Source organism: Grampus griseus (genome assembly GCF_964374135.1).
Source record: "Grampus griseus genome assembly, chromosome: 2".
NCBI lineage: Eukaryota > Metazoa > Chordata > Mammalia > Artiodactyla > Delphinidae > Grampus > Grampus griseus.
The window spans coordinates 92,994,986-93,017,156 of NC_139018.1; the positions used below are offsets into that span (position 1 = coordinate 92,994,986).

General features: G+C 39.2%; 1 protein-coding gene across 1 annotated transcript in view; it reads right to left on the reverse strand.

Moving 5' to 3' along the window:
- Positions 1-22,171, reverse strand: part of LOC309818339 (putative phospholipid-transporting ATPase IM) — a gene marked incomplete at its 3' end in the record, with an annotated part of 151,216 nt that overhangs the window by 48,871 nt on the left and 80,174 nt on the right. Inside the window, exon 6 of the mRNA XM_082648016.1 lies at positions 20,919-20,980. Coding sequence (XP_082504142.1) covers positions 20,919-20,980 — 62 coding nt within the window. The remainder of the gene's footprint in view (positions 1-20,918; positions 20,981-22,171) is intronic.

Below are 22,171 nucleotides of genomic sequence, written 5' to 3' on the forward strand. Positions count from 1 at the left end.
TGCTATAGCGGTGCTTACTGATAGTATAGTATGACATATAGGATTTACTTTTAAAATACCCGAGAAAATAAAAATTGAGAATAGATACAAAAATAGCAGAAAGTTGATGGTGTCTTCAGCTGGGTAATACATAAAAAAGAGTTCATTGTACTGTTCTATTTTCATGTGTTTGACAATCCATAATAAGAAATATTCCTACTTTGTATCTTCTGCACTACTACCACCATCATTTCACCTGGGCAACAGTAGAAAACTCATAATTTGTCATCCCCATTCTGTTCTTGCCCTTCTTTGCTGTCTACTGTCCACACACCAGCCAGAGAAATCTTTTGGTCACACCATGTAATTCTCCTGCTTACAACCAGCTTCACATTACATTTAGTATAAAATTGGAATCTCCCACCATGATCTCTAAGAATTGGCTCTTGCCAACCCCTCAGAACTCCCCTTTATCACAATACCCTAGCCACAGTAGACATTTTACTGTTGAGTTCATTGCCACTTTGGGGCCTTTATACTTATTGTTTTTACCCAAGATCTTGGCATGGCTAGCTCCCTCTCAGCTCAAAGCTTATCTTCTTAAGGGACCTTCTTTGGTCACCTTATTTATTTATTTATTTGTTTGTTTGTTTTCAGATTTGAAGGATCACTTTTATTTTTTTAATTGAATGAAAGATCCTTTAAATTCTATAGTGCTTTACAATTTTCAAAAGTTCCACCCACATGATTTCATATAATCCCATAATAACCCCTTTTTTTAATCCCCTGTCCCTTTATTGCCCCCCTTTCCCTCTCCCCACTGGTAACCACTAGTTTTTTCTTTATATCTGTTAGTCCACTTCTTTTTTGTTTTATTCACTAGTTTGTTGCATTTTTTAGATTCCACATATAAGTGATATCATACAGTATTTTTATTTCTCCTTCTGACCTAATTCACTTACTATAATGCCCTCCAAGCCCAACCATGTTGCTGCAATGGCAAAATTTCATTCTTTTTTTATGTCTGAGTATTCCATCATATATATATCTCCCACATCTTCTTTATCCATTCATCTGTTGATGGACATTTAGGTTGCTTCCATATCTTGGTAATTGTAAATAACACTGCTATGAACATTGGGGTGCCTGTATCTTTTCAAACAAGTGTTTTTGGTTTTTTTGGACATATACCCAGGAGTGGAATTGCTGGGTCACACGGTAGTTCTATTTTTAGTTTTTTGAGCAATCCCCATACTGTTTTCCACAGTGGCTGCACCAATATATTCCCAACAGTGTAGGGTTCCCTTTTCTCCACATCTTTGCCAACATTTGTTATTTGTGTTCGTTGTGATAATAGCCATTCTGACAAGTGTGAGGTGATATCTTTTTTTTTTTTTTTTTTTTTGCGGCACACAGGCCTCTCACCGTTGTGGCCTCTCCCGTTGCGGAGCACAAACTCCGGACGTGCAGGCTCCGGACACGCAGGCTCAGCGGCCATGGCTCAGCGGCCTAGCCGCTCCGCGGCATGTGGAATCTTCCCAGACCGGGGCACGAACCCGTGTCCCCTGCATCGGCAGGCGGACTCTCAACCACTGCGCCACCAGGGAAGCCCGTGAAGTGATATCTTGTTGTGGTTCTGATTTGCATTTCTCTGATGATTAGCGATATTGAGCATCTTTTCACGTGCCTGTTTGGCCACCCTATTTAAAATCATCTCCCCAGGGCTTCCCTGCTGGCGCAGTGGTTGAGAGTCCGCCTGTCGATGCATGGGACACGAGTTCGTGCCCCGGTCTGGGAAGATCCCACATGCCGCAGAGCAGCTGGGCCCGTGAGCCATGGACTGGCTTAGTCCTGCTTAGAGGAACTATACTCAACATGCACACTATGCTAGCAAAGACCCTGAAGTACTATCTCTGTACACCATGTAGGGATGTCATTGTTTCCCACTGGAAAAATTTACTAGAAGACAAAATTTTAAATATATTCTGAAACAGAGCACGAAAAATACTATAGACCAACAAAAGGCAATGAATATAAATAGACAAGTCACTAAAACGAGAAATAATACCATTGATAAATACTTGAAAAAATAATCACCTTCACTAGAAAACAATGAATCTTTAAAACAACAAGATACCTATTATGCAAGACAACTTATGCAGTTGGCCTAGATTTTCTAAAAGATAATACTCAAAGTTGTAATGGTGCTGTGGTAAAACCACTTGTTTGTTCAAATGGGTGGATAAATGGGCACAAACTTCCTAGAAAGCAATTTAACAGTATGTATTAAGAATCTTTAAAAGAGGCAAAGTTTAGATTCCCTAGAAATATACCCTAAAGAAACAAAGATATATATGAAACTTACATTCAAAAATGTTTCTCTGAGAATCATTTATTAAAACAAAATATTAGAAACAAGCTAATTTCCCAATAATAAGGGAATGATCAATTAGAGCACATCTATTATTTAGCTATTAAAAATGTTTTCAAAAAATTTTTAATGACATAAATGAGTTATATCAAAAGAAAAAAGTAAAATAGAAAGCTATATATATGCATATTTGCAAAAAACAAAAAAATACAACACAAGGGATAATACTTTTCTCCAAAAAGTAGAAATTTTGATTTTTCTGTGTTTTCACATTTTTTATTCATTAATTTTAGTTAAAGATTCACCTCTTCCAGGAAGCCTCTTCTGACCCCTAGACTGGGCTAAGTACCCCCTCTTCAGTACTTCCATATCAGCCCATGAAAACCCCCATCACTGTTCACATTATACTGAAACTACCTACTTGGTTATCTCTCTCCCCACAAAATGAGAATTCATGAAACTAGCAATGGCATTTTAATCATCTTCGGTACACTGAAGATATTCAATGTTTAGGGAACTAAGACAGACCTAAACATTCCTCTTTGGCTCAGAACAGCCATATGTCTGGTTTTAATAGTGCTGGGACAATAATTCAAGTGGCCCCAACAAGACTGCCTCTATTGTTGAGCCCTATCCAAGCCAATAGGGTTGGGTGTAAGCAGGAACTGTAACATTCTCCCTACCCCAACCTAGGACATGAACTAGAACTCCCAAAGTAATCCAGTCTACCTGGACCCTGCAGGCCTAGGTAAACCCAGCTTCTGCTGAAGGTCCTAACACATGCACTGCCTCATCTGCTACCCCATAGATCACAGCTCTGGAAGTCCCTGGAACAGCTGAAGGCTTGGGTCGAGGGTTGGAATATCAAATGGTAGTTCCATTTCTCAAATTTTAGAGGCAAGAGGGATGGTAAAGGCCTTCTAATACAATCCCTTCATTTCTCTCTGGTATTCCTCAAGTCCCAAAGTCTCTAGAATTTTCTGATCCCTGGATCCATCTAGATAATAGATAGATCTGTCTAGAGTAGACTCTGGTTTCCTTTGTTAGAAAGATGAAAACTTTCTGCCAGAAAGTTGCCCTTTGAATCACTTTGTGGAAAATACTCTACACTGTGTGCTCCACCCAGCTCCAGGATGAAGTTTTTCTGCTTCAGAGCAATGACAAGATGGCTTCTCTGCTTGTCACAACCCTTTATGCTTTCTAGCTATCAGGGGGTTTCAGGCCTTATGGTTTTATTTGTAATCTGCTAATATATATCTAAATATGTATATAACCATCTTTTCTCTGTTGAATTTCTTTCCTAATCACAAGAGCCACTGCTGGGAATTGTATTTTTGACTTGGTTAATTGGGAGATTTTAAGCCAGGGATGGTGGCCAATAATTAGGTACCATTTGAGTAGGACTTACATTACGTCGACATTATCAGTACCAGGTTGGAAACTGAACATGAACAAATCTGCAGGCCAATTCTAAGTATTTATGCTGGGATATTTTGTATTTATTTGCATAAGCTCTGCTATAATTTCTACCATTTTAGACATCTAATGTTCTAAAATGCTCTCTACTTTAAAAGGCCTATATTGAGTATTGTTTTCTTATTCTTTGTATCTCAATTCCAGTCTTCTTTCTTCTTTACTCCTAGAAGAAGAGTGAGAAAAGTGATATAGAGAAAGGACAAAATTTGGAATGAAGAGAAAAAGAACAAAAACTCTGTAGATATTCACCGATACACAATGAAATGGCATCACTGATAGTCTATATATAAGAAAGAATGACAGAATCTCTGTGCCCTGGCACCCACAAGAATTAAGGCCAAAGGCAAAAACAAAACAAAACAAAAAAAGTCTATGGAACTACTTTCTATAATGAAGTGTCAGGTGAAAAAGAGAAAGCCCAACACAGAAAATAGGACCGATGCTGAGTGTATTTCTCAAAATGGGAAGTGATGTTGTAGCATATGAGTTACCTGAGGGGGAGCAAACAAAGGAAGCCAGGTCCCTTTTTCTATTTATTCTTTTTCTTCCTCTTACTGGAAAATTAGGTTCTATTATTTTTTTAAATATTAACCTATTTCTATCATCCAAGTTTCAGAAGGAAATGTTAAGTGAAAGAAGGCAAATTTCCATTAAAATCATATACCTAATAACTTACATAGCTGTCACCCCAAAACCTATTTCTAATAAAGCAAGTGTTGGCAGAGCTAAATCCCCAAGGGGATTAAATCTGGACGGTCCGGGCCCCGCTGATAGAGGCAGTAAACAGACTATATGGCAGAGGTCAGTAATTTCCAACAGATATCTAATAACCGAGTCTAGAAAGAAGAAAACCTCAGCTCTCCCCTTTTGGCAGAAAGCTTTACTTTTTTACATTTTAAAACTCTTTACAGTTCATATGGTTTCCAGACCTGCTCTCCAGAAGCGAGGGCAGTTTCTTGCCTGGGTCTCTCAGCTCCCCACATGTGATTTTTCAGGCAGCCAGCCAGATGGACGTTTGATTTGAAAATTAAGCCTTAAATTTAGCACTGTGAAAGGGGAAAGTATGCCTGAACACAAATGCCTGGCACGGGGCAAGGTAACCAGATAAGGCAAGCTGGGTTAACGGGATTCATTAGCCCGGCGATTCAGGAAGTCCTGCTGGAGGGAAACATCTGCTGCAGACACAAGGAAGCCCATCTCCGCACCCCCATCCCAGTGTCTAGGGCTGCCCGGTTTCCCACAGTTTTGTTTTTCTGACATGCTACAACCTGGGAGCAGCTGAGAAAGAAACCTGGGAGCAGCTGCTTCAAATACTTCCATGAGCTCTGCCAATTCAGAAATGAAGCCTAGATGGAGCTAATCCTCTCTCTTTCTTTAAATGTCAGGCACAGTCTCATGCACCTTAAGGTGCAGAGGCATCAGGGAGATTCCAAGTAACAGAGAGCATTTGGATTAAAGATGGGTCTGGTATCCAATGACCCTATAGCAGACATCATCCTCCAGTGGTAAAGACAGCAGACAATGATGTTCACAGAACACGCGATACGTGGACACCTCCTCTTGTCTCATATTAGTTGCAGGGAAGAAGGAGGATAGAGGATACTAAAACGATATTCTGATCTTGCCTCAAAATGATTTGCTTAATTTAAATGCATTTGGTTCATCCGTCACATAATTACTGAGCATCAACTACATGCAGGATGCTGTGCAGTCAGGTGACGGAAATAGAGACTGTCTCAGTCTCCAGTAACTCACAATGGCATGACAGACAGGCAAGCACAGCGGGACAACCCCCCTCTCCCACATCTATCCTGGCCCCCTTCCACTGGCTCTTCCTCCACGCAGCAGGCGTGAGCTTTTCCAAAGGCAAATCCTTCCACGTATTCTCTCTGTTCTTAGGAAAAACACTCAAGCTCTCGACGTGGTCTTCAAGGCCCTGCAGGCTCTGACTCTGACCACTTTTCCAGCCTCACCTCACACTGCTTTTCTCTCAGTCTCTGTGCTTCTGCCATTCAGTCCCACATCATCGCATCCTCCTTCCCTCCACAGGGCCTTGTGCACATGCTGCTTCCTCTGTCTGTAATTCTGCTTCTCATCCCATCCCATCACCCCACACACTGTCTGATTAACTCCTAGCTGTCATAAGTTCTCAGCTTAAATTTACTACTTCCTCAAAGAACCCATTTCTAAACTTTCTCACCTCTGTCTACTGCCCCCCACACACATACACAAAAAAACCCTTTCTTTAGAATCATAGTCTTTTCCTTAGCAGCACTTGCCTTGGCATGTAATTACACACTACTTAGCGTGACTGCAGTGGTTCCCCTTTATCTGCGGTTTCACTCTCTGCAGTTTCAGTTACTTGCAGCCAACCGCAGTCAGACAACATCAAATGGAAAATTTCAGAAATAATTCGTAAGTTTTAAATTGTGCGCCGTTCTGAGTAGCATGATGAAATCTTGCGCTGTCCTGCTCCATCCCACCTGGGACGTCAACCATCTCTTTGCTCAGTGTATCCCACCCTTTAGTCACTTAAGACCTGACTAGGTTATCAGATCACTGTCAGGGCATCGCAGTGCTTGTGTTCAAGTAGTCTTACTTTACTTAATAATGGTCCCAAAGTGCAAGAGTAGTGATGCTGGCGATTCAGATATTTTCTTACTGTGCCTAATTTATAAACTTTATCATAAGTATGTATGTATAGGAAAAAACATAGCACACATAGGGTTTGGTACTATCCATGATTTCAGGTATCACCTGCGGGGGGTGGTCTTGGATAAAGGGAGACTACTGTATTTTATTACGTCTACCTTCCCCGCTAGACACTAATCTTCATGGTTGCCGAGACCATGTCTATTGGGGTTCACTGCATTTCTAGTACCTAACACAGTACCTGGCATATAATAATATAGACAAATAAATGAAAGGTAAGAAGACCTTTATGACATTATGTGCTATGATAGAGACAAGCAGAATTTGTGGGAGTGTCTGGTCAGGGCATTAACTCCAGCAACCTTGTGCTCTGAATTGTTTCCTGACACTTTCTGTTACAATTTCTCCCATTTGGAATACAATATCCTCACTGTTGGAAGATCCTACTTTTTTAAGTCCCTCTCTTCTTTCCCTAAATCATTCTGTAACTTTCTTGTATCTAACTCTCCTCTTCCACTATCATTTTTATTACTATTATTTTTATTACCATTGTATCTATCCTTACATTTCCAACCTCCCATTCTGTGTTAATTCTTTTTATCCTATAGAGCCTCTGACTTCCCTTCTTAGGCTCCTTCCTCACCATCACTACAAAGGTGAAGAGGATCAGAGTCACAGTACCTAAGGGCTGGAAGGGACCTTGAAATATCTGGCCCAATGGTACTCAAACTTCAATGTGCATAAGAATCCCATAAGGTGCTAATAGAGTCCTATCCCAGACTCAGAGATTTTGATTCAGGAGGTCTAGTAAAGGCAGTCCTCAGACCTCACTGTTAGAAGCACTAAATGGTCCAGTAATGCTCATGTTGTCCCCTCAGGGGCCACCACCGAGTAAGAGGGCAGCTGAGGACACCTGCTCTGGGGCCTCTTGTATATGTATATGTACTTGTGTATACTGGTATACTTGTATATGTTCTATATATTGGACTTCTATAAAGATTTCTTTTAAAAGTAATCTGCTGATTGGAAAAAGCTTTTAGATTACGGTATCCAACTCCCTTGTTTTACAGATGAGAAAATTGAGGTCCTTGGTCCTTAGTCACACAGCCAATTTAGTGACAAAGCAGGGACCAGACATCAGCTTCCTGACACTAGACTGGTGGGCTTTCCCCGATACCCTCACTGCTGTGCCATCCGGCAGTCCTATAATGAGCAGCATATATATGACAATGGCAGTCGTAGCGGGACCACATTTTACCAAAGTACCTAGTTGGAAATATGGGAAAGAGATGAGGGAGACAATGGATTTATGCTAGCTCATCTATTTGTATTTTTCATCCAGCATGTTCTTAGCCTCCATGTGCAATAAACCTATGTGCAATAAACCTAGGTAGTCCTCCTTTACGACCAGTACCCTTCCCTAATTCTCTTCTGCTCTCCCTATGCTCTCATCCCTCCATTCAATTAGCTCTTCAATGGATGATCTTTGCTGGGAGCCAATTCTTCCATGAGTTATTCTGACATAATGATATCTCTGCTACTAGCCTCCCCAAACTTGTGTTAGTGTCCTCCCATGTGTGTTCTCCCAGAGTACCTCATGCTGCACTTTATCATGGCACCTACTGCTGTAAAATAATCGTCTGTTTATTGGTCCACCTCTTCCCCGGGACTCCAGGCTCCTTTAGGGAAGGAACATGGGTCTTAATAATCCCTGTATCCATAGTACCTAGCATAGTGGCTGGTACGGAGAAGAGTTACATAAATGTAGGTCTAATGATAGATGGGTGAGTAGTAAATATGAGTCCCTGCCACCACTCTCAAGTCCCCTGTAAAATGCCTACTTCATGTCTCTGATGAAGCCCTGGCATGTGTAGACTGACACACAGAGCAAATTAGATTATCTGAATGAAATACATCTCCTATTGCCAACACAGCCCGTTCGATTTTGCTGATGTTCGTGGGTTATCCTCCATGAAGCCCTTTTAATCTCAATTTCATTTCTCAATGCTTCATTTTTCTGCTTTACCCCTGGAACTCCCCCATACTAGGCTTAACACTGGATATTAGTCAAATTTAAAACCAATAGATGCTTATTTTGAATTAATGCTCATTTTTCTGAAGCTTAGAGAAAGTATACTTTATTGCACATATATTCTCCATTAAAAAATAGTATCAACTTTCTTCACATCTTCAAAATCTATTCTTTCTCCATCATTAGAGTCCATTCCTTCTGCAATGTTCAGCATCACAATCCCAGTTACACTCTCCCTTTCTTCCTTGTGGAAGTTACCTCTAGTAACTAGTCCACAATGGCACTGCCAGAGCGTTCTTCCCATGTGTTGCTGACAATATCACTCTTACAGCCTCCAAGTTTCCCAGATGCTTCTGAGTCTTTAGATCTAATTTAGAGATCATTATTCTTACTTTCTATTCACACTGCACTCTTTCTTTTTTCTTCCATTATTACACCTCTATTCCTTGTCAAAATTCAAGAGAGAATTTTTTAAGTTCCTGACATGGAATAAGGAACTAGATCTTAGTTTTTGATAATACTGCTCAAGTTTAAAGGTGGTTTAATGTTCCCCTGAATCACAGCTTCAAGGCACCATTTCCACCCAGGCTCCAAAATCCTACTAAGGTTTTCTACCACCTGGCTTTGGTTTATCAACAGAGCCTGCATACCGACAAGAATTTTTGAAAGCTGCACATTCCTAATGAGATGAGTCATTTTGCTCACTCATCTTACCTGTGAGTAAAAACAATGAAATGTGAGAGTATCCTGCAATTCTAGAGATAAACCTATTACATACAATATAGGTATGATTGCATTCTATTGGGGGCAGAAATTACCTTTTATTTAACTCTGCACCCCCAGCACATGGCATTCTTCCTAACACATGGTAGGCACTTAATAAATGTCTACTGAGTGAAAAAATGAACAAACATAGAACCTCTGATTAAAAGCTAAAAACCAGTGAGCATTAGTTTCCTAGGTCCACTATAACAGATTACCACAAACTAGGTTTTAAAACAGTAAATCTTTATTCTCTTACAGTTCTACAGGCTGGAAGTCCAAAATCAAGTTGTGTGCTGAGTGGTGTTCTCCCTAGAGGCTCTAGAGAAGGAACTGTTCCACACCCCTCCCCCAGCTCCTGGTAGCCTCAGGCATCTTGACCTGGGGCTCTATAGCTCCAACCTCTGCATTCACATTATCTTTTTGTCTATGTACCTTCTTCCCTGCTCTTCTCTTATACACTTGTGATTGGATTACCAGGATGATCTCATCTCAAGATCCTTAACTTAATGATATAGGCAAAGACCCTTTTTCCATATAAGATCACATACACAGGCTCCAGTGGACCTATCTTTTAGGGGGCTGGGGGCACCATTCAAGCCACGACAATAGGGTATAGTATAATATCAATTATTTTTTAAATAAATACTGTGTGGAGGAGTAGAGAGTAATAAGAAGAGGAGAAAACAAAGATACAAAGATGGGAGAGAAAAGGGCGTAATAAAATGCCTTCACAAGTTCACTGTAGTTCATTCTGATCTGTATAATGGAATCAAGAGAAATTTCAGTATTTTCTTTATACTCTTAAATTTTCTTAATTTTCTACCCACAAAAGACAGATAATATACCAATCTAAAATGCATGGGTTGGTCTTGGATTGGAAGAACTAACATTGTGAAAATGACTCTACTACCCAAAGCAATCTACAGATTCAATGCAATCCCTATCAAACTACCAATGGCATTTTTCACAGAACTAGAACCAAAAATTTCACAACTTGTATGGAAACAAAAAAGACCCCGAATAGCCAAAGCAATCTTGAGAAAGAAAAATGGAGCTGGAGGAACCATGCTCCCGGATTTCAGACTATAGTACAAAGCTACAGTAATCAAGACAGTATGGTACTGGCACAAACAGAAATATAGATCAAGGGAACAGGATAGAAAGCCCAGAGATAAACCCATACACATATGGTCACCTTATCTTTGATAAAGGAAGCAAGAATATACAATGGAGAAAAGACACCCTCTTCAATAAGTGGTGCTGGGAAAACTGGACAGCTTCATGTAAAAGAATGAAATTAGATCACTCCCTAACACCATACACAAAAATAACTCAAAGTGGATTAAAGACCTAAATGTAAGGCCAGACACTATAAAACTATTAGAGGAAAACATAGGCAGAACACTCTATGACATAAATCACAGCAAGATCCTTTTTGACCCACCTCCTAGAGAAAGGGAAATAAAAACAAAAATAAACAAATGGGACCTAATGAAACTTAAAAGCTTTTGCACAGCAAAGGAAAGCATAAACAAGACAAAAAGACAACCCTCAGAATGGGAGAAAATATTTGCAAATGAAGCAACTGACAAATGATCAATCTCAAAAATATACAAGCAGCTCATGCAGCTCAATATCAAAAAAAAATCCAATCCAAAAATGGGCAGAAGACCTAAATAGGCATTTCTCCAAAGAAGATAATACAGATTGTCAACAAACACATGAAAGGATGCTCAACATCACTAATCACTAGAGAAATGCAAATCAAAACTACAATGAGTTATCACGTCATACCAGTCAGAATGGCCATCATCAAAAAATCTAGAAACAATAAATGCTGGAGAGGGTGTGGAGAAAAGGGAACCCTCTTGCACTGTTGGTGGGAATGTAAATTGATACAGCCACTATGGAGAACAGTATGGAGTGTCCTTAAAAAACTACAAATAGAACTACCATATGACCCAACAATCCCACTACTGGGCATATACCCTGAGAAAACCAAAATTCAAAAAGAGTCATGTACCACAATGTTCATTGCACATCAATTTACAATAGCTAGGACATGGGAGCAACCTAAGTGTCCATCAACAAATGAATGGGTAAAGAAGATGTGGCACATATATACAATGGAATATTACTCAGCCATAAAAAGAAAAAAATTGACTTATCTGTAGTGAGGTGGATGGACCTAGAATCTGTCATACAGAGTGAGGTAAGTCAGAAAGAGAAAAACAAATACCGTATGCTAACACATATATATGGAATCTAAAAAAAAAAAATGGTTCTGAAGAACCTAGGGGCAGGACAGGAATAAAGATGCAGACGTAGAGAATGGACTATGGAATTGAGGACACTGGGAGTGGGAAGGGTAAGCTGGGAAGAAGTGAGAGAGTGGCATGGACACATATACACTACCAAATGTAAAACAGATGGCTAGTGGGAAGCAGCTGCATATCACAGGGAGATCAGCTCGGTGCTTTGTGACCACCTAAGAGGGGTGGGATAGGGAGGGTGGGAGGGAGACACAAGAGGGAGGAGATATGGGGATATATGTATATGTATAGCTGATTCACTTTGTTATACAGCAGAAACTAACACACCTTTGTAAAGCAATTATACTCCAATAAAGATGTTAAAAATAAATAAATTAATTAATTAGATGCATGGGAGAAATGAAGCCATTGAGATTATCTCAGGAGATCTGAAGCAAAATGCCCTTGCAGTAGAAATGTGTATCCAATTCATCAGCCGTAAGTAGTTAATTGGCAAATGCTGTCAAAACATTTGTTTGGTTTGGTATAGACAACCACTGGGCTCTGACTGAAACCAAATTTACTCAGTATAATATTATGATCTCTTCCAGCTTTCAGATTTTAAGATCTTAAGAAGGTTTTACATTATTAAAGTTAATGTTCTAAAATCTTCAAGGCCTCTGTGGTTTAGGTTTAGGTTTGTTTTTTCAAAAGAAATTCTAGACCTCTCCCTATGACAACAGAGAAGAGATACATAAACCTATTTTTGAAAAAGAGAATCAAGTTTTAAATGTTACATAGAATGTGGTGTATTTTTAACTTCCATCGTTATCTCAGATAAGTGGGTCCTAGCTCCAGAAAAGCCTGCTATTTTGGTGAGCAGCTGCATGGGTTTGAGTTCACAGCCAAGGCAGAACCAAACTACTCTGATTAATAAAAAGGAGACAAATATGAGGGGCCCCAGATACTGAAAGGAGACTGGAGACAGCTGTACTGAGCACTGAATGGGGAAAGGAGAGATGATAAAGGCCAGCAGCAGAGAAAGAGAACTTTGGGGAAGAAAAATGTCAAAATGGGATTTCATATTGTTTGCTATGGAGTTTGTGAAATAAACTTCCTCATTTATATCCCCCACAAAGTCTTCATTCAACTCTACCTTGCTCCCTAATGCTTTCACCTGGGGGGTTCTTCAAGGGAGCTTTAAGAGGAGAAAAAGAGAACCACTAACATCTGGGTTATATAAACTTTAAAAAGAAATTAGGAGATGCCACTGGAAAAAAAACCCATGTGCAGAGTTTTGAAAGTACTATAATTTCCTGTTATTTCAAGATGCACCTCATTTGGGGAAATAGTCACCATTTAGAAATTCAACACAAAAAATTGTATTCATGCAATGTAATAATTGATTACAATGGAAAATCACTTATAAGAACTACAGCAATGTCACGGCTCACATACAGAAACCAGCGCATTGGCAAATGGACGCTTCCATTTGCAAAGCTGACATGCAGAATCGCCCAAGAAATGATCAGTCCAAGACTTAAGAAACTGAAATTAATTTATCGGGGGTGAAACTATTTTTGAAACACTTTTACTCTGAGCTAGCACTGTGAGCTAAAAATTAAATCAATTTTAAACCATTTGCACTGAGTCCAAAAAGTACTGAGGCTACTCCCATTAGTTTACTTTTGAATTCATTGTCATTTAAGCCCATAATAGTGTGTTTTATTAACACTGTTTAAAAAAAGAAGAATCAATATTTTTCACCTCAAATTTTCCTTTCAAATATGCAGATTTCTTCATATAGACCCTGAATAGCTGTCCCCTAGACCCAATGGTACCATCATAACATAAATTATTTACATGGGCTGGAGGTAAAAAAAGAAAATTGAGTTGGTGCTCTGCCTTGTGTTTAACCACAGAAGTCTCCACTCCCCCTGCAAGTCCACAGGCCCTGATGAAGATGAAATAACTCGAAGTAGGGTTCATCTGTTCTCCCATGTAATCAATAGAATTCCAGAACCTTGCATGTTCCCACTCCCTCACTTACAAGAAGCACACAGACACACTAAATACGTGTCAGCTGCAGATTCATTAAGTTCAATGACCTTGGGCATTTTTTTGTTGAGGGAGCTCAAGGACAAAAAGAGCATCTTTAATAAGAATAATAAGCCACTGTTACCCAAGACCAACATTTGGGATCAAATCCAATACAGGGGGCTAACATCCATGAATTACTCCTCTCCTGAGTGAGTTATTGCCAAGAATTCAACAGCAAATGATAGAGCTTTTGAGCACAGGTCTACATACCTCTAATCTGGGAGGACAAAGAAGATGGGAAGAGTTCCTTCCGAGCTGCCTGAAAGGATCTGCTAGCCACACTTCTGAATCTCTGCCCAAATTTACTCAGGGAATTCTGCAAACCAAAACTGAGGCAGATACTTTACAGATGAGTGCAATACAGCTAGTAATTGCAGTATAAAACTTATAGTCAAACTGTTTCAAATTATTGATGTTTGGGGATTTACATGTGTCACTAATACATTTTTAAAAGCAGAACATTTTGGGGTTTTTTTTCATATTGTGCTATGATTAAGAAAAGATAAACTTGAAACTTGCTGGTTGGTGGTCTGACATGAAACCCTTGTCTCTGGAAACTCCCACGTGTGACGGAAGTGAAACCTTCCATGCTTTAGTCAATATGCCCAACCTGTTGCTGCTCACTCTTAAACCTTCCAATAAAAATTGCTATCAGTAGACTGAGTAATAATGCTTCAAGTTCCAATTACTTAATATAGGAAATAACAGGTTCAATGTAATCATTCTCAGTGGATTTTGTAAATATATCACAAAAACCCAGTCTTATGGAAAAGGGTAACTATCAATTTAGAAAGATGAAGAAACTATACTTTAAAATTAAAAACAGACTAAATATTAAGCAATAGGGAAATGGTTATGTGAATTATAAGACATGAACTCAAAGGAATGCAGCCCTTAAAAATGCAGCCCTTAAAAATTAGGTATATAAAGACAATAGAAAAAGATTTGTAAAACGGTAATGATATGATGTGAAGTAAAAATGGAAGGCGGGAATTCCCTGGCGGTCCAGTGGTTAAGACCTCATGCTTTCACTGCTGACGGCCCGGGGTTTGACCCCTAGTCAGGGAACTAAGATCTCACGAGCCGTGTGGTGCAGCCAAAAAACAAAAAGTAAAAAGAGAAAGATAAAAACATATACACACAATTATTAGAAACCTTGGCATAGAAAAAAAAGACAGAAAGGAAATGTAAGAAAACAGTAATAATTACTTTTGGATAATGGAAGCATGAATGTTATTTTCTTCCTTCTACTTTTTCCTATTTTCCAAATTTCTCTTAATGAACATATGCTACTTTTATAATGGAAAAAAACCCTACATACTAAAGAAAAAAATGGAACGAAATTTTCTATACTAATATCCAGTGGGAGTTATCACTTAAACCAGAAAAGTTGATTAAACAAAGAGAAAATTTGCATCTACTGAAATAATATATTTGTTTGCATAATTATGCAGCATCTAGGAATACCAGACTTGAAGAGTACAGACAATATTCTGCAGGAAAGAAAGCCCTTGTCTCTCCCTATAAATACTCACAGTTTCCAAATGAGAAATGATTGAAGAAGATTGATGGGAAGAGTTCTGTGAAAGAGCCTGGGAGATTTAAGCCAAGTGTACCAAAGCTCAGGAAAGTATAAAGTGGAATTTGTTACACAAAAAGCTGATGGGCAAGAGCAGTTTGAAATCCAGAGAAGGCGGGAAAACATCCCGCCTGAAAGAGGGACGACTGCACCAGAGCATCTGAGCTCAGATTGTTCTAATGCACAAGTGTAAGTTCAGAATATGTTAGGGAAGTAAAAACTACTAAGAAAAAGTAACACTGACTTTATTTGTTCATAGTGACAAAAGCCACTATGCCAACAGCCAGCAAGATCAAACAGAGAATCCTGAACTGAGAATCCAGAAGCCAGGCTTATAGCATAGAGCTCATTTTCTTCTCGGCTCAATTCTCTCACCTGTAACTAAAAGTAGTGCCATCCAATAGAAATAGAAGGTCAGCCACAAATGTCGACCACAACGGTAATCTTAAATGTAAAATGGGTAGCTAGTGGGAAGCAGCTGCATAGCACAGGGAGATCAGCTCAGTGCTTTGTGACCAGCTAGAGGGGTGGGATAGGGAAGGTGGGAGGGAGACACAAGTGGGAGGATATATAGGGATGTATGTATATGTATAGCTGATTCACTTTGTTATACAGTAGAAACTAACACACCACTGTAAAGCAATTATACTCCAATAAAGATGTTAAAAAATAAATTTTCTGGTAGCCACATTTAAACAAGTTTTTCAAAAGGTAAATTTAATAATATGTTTGACTTAACCCAATGTATACAAAATACTATAATTTCAAAATGGAATCAACATAAAACAAATTATTAATGACATACCTTACATACTCTTTTTGGTACTATGCCATCAAAATCTGGTATATACTATATACTTAATAACACATCTGAACTTGGACCAGCCTCATTTCAAGTACTCAAGAGCCTCATGAGACTAACGGCTACCTAGCTGGGTAGCAGAAGACCTCCACACTCCTTCCCTTGTCCCAAATCCATACGACTAGAAATGCTGATGGGACAGAACAAAAATTGGAAGTTACACAAATACATGAAAGTCAGAAAATGATTCAGAGTTGAGGACAACACATGTAATGGGGAAAGAAATAAAAGATGAAAATGAGAAAAATTAAAATCTGAATTTCTGAAGGAAAGAAAAATATGGCAAAATAATTACTGATTGGCCATGTGTTTGACTAAAAATGTGAGCCTTACTACAAAAAAAATGTAAATCGGCATTTCAGAATTATTCCTTTGTGAGGATTTATGTGAAAAACTATGCTTATCATTTTAAAAAATTAATGGAATTCCTTCCCTTGGATGTCTTTTAAAATTTGAGAGATACATGCATAGAGATACAAGTGTAGGTAAAGAGATGGCCTTGACTAGAGGTTCTCGATTGTGTCTGCATAGTAGAATCATCTTGGAAACTTTATAAAACACCGGAGCCCTCCCCTCACTTACTTGCTCTGGGCATGGCTGGGGCACAGATACAATGGGCAGCCCACGTTGAGGAGTGTTGTATGGGATGACCTCTGCGGGAACTTTCAGACTCCCTCTCACTGCCCCTCACCTGCCCAGGTGCTCTCATGGTGGCCAGTGGCCCAGGATGTTAGCATAACCTGAGAAACCCTCAAGAGAAACACTAAGTATCTCCTGGTACGTTTTCCACAGGTTCAGTCAGCAGACGGCACTTGTAGCCTGGGGGAGAGTGTGCACTTCCTATACAGCAGGCACAGTAATTTCTAGAAATTGGAATTGTTCGCTTCTACTTAGTTTTAAAACTTAAGTCACCAAAAGATTTTATCAAAGGCTAATTCAACACCTATTTCTTAAGCACTTTCGCATATTTAACAGATTGTAGATACAGAAGATTGGTCCTGACTGGAAAGGAATATAAGTAACAAAACCTTGAAAAGGAAGGCTATAAAGGGAGAGTTTTGTCTCTCTACTTATTGTGTGGCTTAAGTTTACATTGTTCATTCGCTTGCACAATGCTAAGAACATAGATGAATAATGCTCCAGGCACTAAAAGTGAGGATATATATATTTATTCACATATATATTACATTTAGATAAAAAAATATATATATATATTATGTTTCTATTTCTATAATTGTGTACAAAGCCCTTCAAATGCAAAATAAATAGAGAAGAAGTGGTCAGACCACAAAGTCTACATTTACACATCACAACACGAGTAGGTAAAAGGCTAATTTAGGTTCTTACTTGCCATGGAACTCTGGACAAGTCATTCCTTTTCTAGGCCTTAATCTCTCCATCTCTAAAAAGAGGCACTATCACCTACCCCCTGGGGTTTTATGAGAGTTAAATGTGGAAGCACTGGAGCCCACGCATGGTAGTTGCTGAATAAACATGTGTTGAATCTGAATGTAAATGCCATGCTCCTTGCTTCTGAGCGCAGGAGAAGGGAGACCTGAAGGCCAGAATGACAACTAATTGCCCAGAGTAGCACATCGATCACTTACACAGACCAGGTTTCCTGACTGGTGCTTTCATCGTACCCCCTTTCCCTCAGGAATCTCCTCCCCGAAGCTGACCATGCCTCCCCTCCCTCCAGGACAAGCCAGTGAAGGCTCCTGCCCTAGCATGAACCTCAAGTCCAGAAGCCCTCTGCCAGAGAACACAGGGAAGCCACAGTACTTAGCAGTGCCCAGCCCAGTGTGATATCCACATCCAGCAACATCTGGATGCCTCTGATCTCCTCCAGGCTTTTTACTTTATCTGTGCGTCATGACCCATTGGTGTCTAGCATAGACCCAAAGCACTGTCCTAACATTTTCCATTAACATTGCCATGGGATTAAGTATGCATTAACTACTGTCTTAGAGCAACTTCCCTAAAAGCAGATCCTGAGATGAGGATTCATATGTAAAGGGTTCTTTAGGAAATCACTTCTGGGAGAAGCTGGTAAGGAAGATGAGAAGCAACACATGGAAGGGGAAGAAGCCATGCGAGGGTATGACTGCAGGCAAAGTCCCATCCTCAGCCTGATCTCAACAGGCGCTTGGGGTGCTAACTGCACCTCAGAGCTTGTCCAACTTGAGGCAGGGGTGCTGCTCTTTCTTACTCCTGCACCAATCGGTCATTGGCTCCAATAGCCCAAGGACAGTGCTCTGAAGAAAGTAGCAAATAACGCAGACAGGAACTGAGGGTGAGCACAGGAAGACAGCAGTGGTCTGTGCAGAGCGCTGAGAGCATCCTCTATGACCACCAGCTCCAAAAGAGGACTCAGAGCTCCCGGGGCTATCTCAAATCTAAGCCCATTTGATTTCTCCAACTTCTCAAATTCCAAGAAGTGAAAAGCCAGTCTCCATAGCCTGAGAACATTCTGCAAAGACCACAACCCCAGCCACTGGAATTGGCTAGTAATGGGACTCAGCAAAATTTTACAGATCAAGCTCCTCCGGTAGATTGCCCTCTCAGCAAGAATACTTGTTACTGCTCAGTTTGAAAATTCCATAGACACTGTGCTAGGCTCAAGGGACACAGACATGATCAAGAGAGATGCCCTAAAGGAGCTCACAGTAGAAGGTAATCTTACAAATGGAAAATCTTGTGTGATTTTTAACTGAATCCCATTTTTAACCGAATGGAGAACACTCCATTCTCAATGATGTGCTTCTACCTTCAACATCACAGGATCAGCAACAATACTTTTCAAAACATCACCCCATATCAAATTACAAAGAGATGTTACCTCATAAGGAATAGACAAGAAGCTAAATGAAGCCACAAGAAAGTAAGACCAATGCTACTTCTAATTATAATGACAATGATAGCTAGCATGTGTGGGACACATACAATCATCAAGTTTCTGAATATCTAAGTTACTGGATACTCCCATGGCCTCCAGGTAGAGGTGTCAATATCTATCACTGCCCAAATATTGTCACAAAATTTAACTGGTAATTTGAGAGGCATTAAAAGATATGTTCAGGCTATTAGTTCAAATTCATTATGTAATTGTACATATTTTTAACATACTTCATGAGAGATGGTACTTCAAAGTAATGAGACTGATTATCAAATGTTCCTTGGGGAATTAGTCAGATCATATTGTCAGATGTAATTCCCAGTCAGAACTGCAAAGCTTGAGAAAATCAGGATAGGCAACAGTTCTTCTCAAAGTCACACACTACGTTAGCTTACAAAGAGTCACCACTTCTCAAGAACTTGCTCAAGACCATAGGATTATTCAGGGTCAGGACTAAACTCAAGTCTCCCTGAGCGCAAAACCCATACTTTTAAACACCATGCTATAGTGGCAACAATTCAAAACCTGCTGACATTGGAAATGAACCACATGGTTCCAGGCATCTTTATGGCTTATCCATGTCACGTCAAGATCACACTTTCAGAGGCTGTGTTTCTACAACTGTGGTTTTAGATTGAGATCATTTTTTTTCACTGTGCATTTAATGCCATTTTCTAAAATAATCCAATAAAGGAAAACTACATGTATTCATTACATTATTAATAATCAGTCAATGTTTTAGTTGCAGAAGATTAATTACTTTAATCCTACCAGTTATTGTCTAGACTACCTAGCCCCTCTTGATATCCATTTCTTGGAATTTTCCATCTCATGTGACTAATATGTTTTATGATATTCCCTTTAAAAATTACATTCTTCACAGTATCCAAATGCTTCAAAATCACCAGCAGATGTGATTGACTGCCAGATTAAAGTACAATGTTACAAATTTACTTTGTCACATGTTAAAAAAAAGGGACAAAGAAAGAGACTAAGAAACATGGAATGAAGGTTTGAAATTTCCCTTTTTGTTAAGTTTTCTGGAGGTGTTTTTGCTGTTGTTTGTGTATAAATACACATTTTAAACCATTTCAGATTCAAGAACCATTCCTGTGTACATTTCTTTATAGATGGATGAATTTAACAGCAATTCAAGATCTGTGTTATGGTAGATAATTCATTCTAAACTCAACTATCAAGTTAATAAAAAATGCTTATCACTATCACTTGATATGTGTTGAAGTCTCTCTAGCAATATTCCCAGAAATTACCAAAGCAAAGAATTCAAATACATTAAACATCTGCTACAAACATCACATGTGTGCCAGTTCTAAATAGTATTAGATCTAGAAATGAAAAGTAACAATAATATGTCTGTGTTCCACAAAGGAAACTCCAAAGGAATTTGAAGTAAAAGTTGAGTGGGTAGCACAAACATTTGCTGAACTTAAAAAAGAGCCATGAAGATACAAAGGACATACACTGTAATTTGTAATAAGTTAAAGGGGGAGGGGCTTCCCCAGAGGTGCAGTGGTTAAGAATCTGCCTGACAATGCAGGGGACACAGGTTTGATCCCTGGCCCGAGAAGATCCCACATGCCGCAGCGCAACCAAGCCATGCGCCACAACTACTAAGCCTGCGCTCTACAGCCTGTGAGCCACGACTACTGAAGCCCACACGCCTAGAGCCCCTGTTCCGCAACAAGAGAAGTCATGACAATGAGAAGCCTGTGCACGGTAACTAAGAGTAGCCCCTGCTCGCTGCAACTAGAGAAAGCCCGCACACAGCAACAAAGACCCAACACAGCCAAAAATAAAAGCAAATAAATAAATTAAAAAAAAAAGTTAAAGGGGGAAAGAAACATATATTCAATTAAATGAGAAAGCCACCAATTGTCAAGACCTGTTTTGTGACCAGACATCTTAAAAATAGCATAAAGAATATATTTCTTACTTGCTGTCAATGAGCACTTCCGATTGCCGATTATTCACTTGATTATCACTCTTGTGGCGAAACTGAAAATCAAAGTGTTTGTGAAAAAACACATTAAATCATACTTTTTCAGCACAAATAGTGACACTGAAAATACTTCGAGTTCATCTGCTTGGACGATATCACCATCAGTCTAAAATGAGCATGACTTATGCTTACCTTGGACCCAGCTCCACATGCTCTAAATCTGAATCAAGACCCTTCCCACTAAACTTCATTCTAGGTGTCACCAATGCAACAAGTCTAGCCACATGCTCTTCCAATTCCCACACATTTATAGTTGCTTTGAAGAAGACAATGTGCCCTTTACTCTGCCACACAGTTCCAGAGAAAACCATACATTAATTTTGATGTCTTTAACAAGGAATGGGGCTTCCATTTCTCTCACATATGTGCTCAATACTTTACTGGAACATCATTCATTCTGTTTTATGGATTTCTTTGAAGTCAAGCAATTACTTGTAACAACATGTATTCTTGTTCTCCAGAAATTCTAATTGTTAACAGTGATCTTATGAAATACTGAGCATTTAAAACAAAAATCAGAATACAATACTGAACCACATTTGGTGTGGATTTATGTTTTTATGCCCAAGTGATCCTATTTCTTATTTTGTATTCCAGTAATGAAAATATCTTATATTGCTTAGAAGAATCCACATATTATGAGCCTTCTACTAAACTCACAAATTAGCAGCCATTCAGATAAGGCTTTCCACGTGAGCTGTCAAGACCAGATAGTAATAGGCTAAAGTAGAGATAAGATGTTATTTCAATCAATTAGCTAAATGCACAGATGAACAGGAGATAAGAAATTTTGATTTTATATATTATAATCATCAGGATTATGACTTTTTCCTTTAAAAAAACTCATAATATTGTATCAATATCACAATATATGGATTGCTTTCATTAGCCCTTCCCTTTTTCAACGTCCCTCCCAAATTCATCCCAATCTTTCTATTAGACTGTGCTCAGTGCCTACAATTACACTGATTGCCAGGTATAAGTCAATGAATATTACTAGGGAAATAAAGATACTTAGCATTGGTTAACATGAAAAGAGTTTATAGTACTGGTAGAGGAGTAAGTTAAGCTAGCCCATCATTGGCATGCAAACTTCCTTCCACCAACACTGCCATAGACGGGAACATCATTTTGACAGAATATATAATTTGACAGGGGTGGATAGTCTCTGCTCCTCCATACCTACA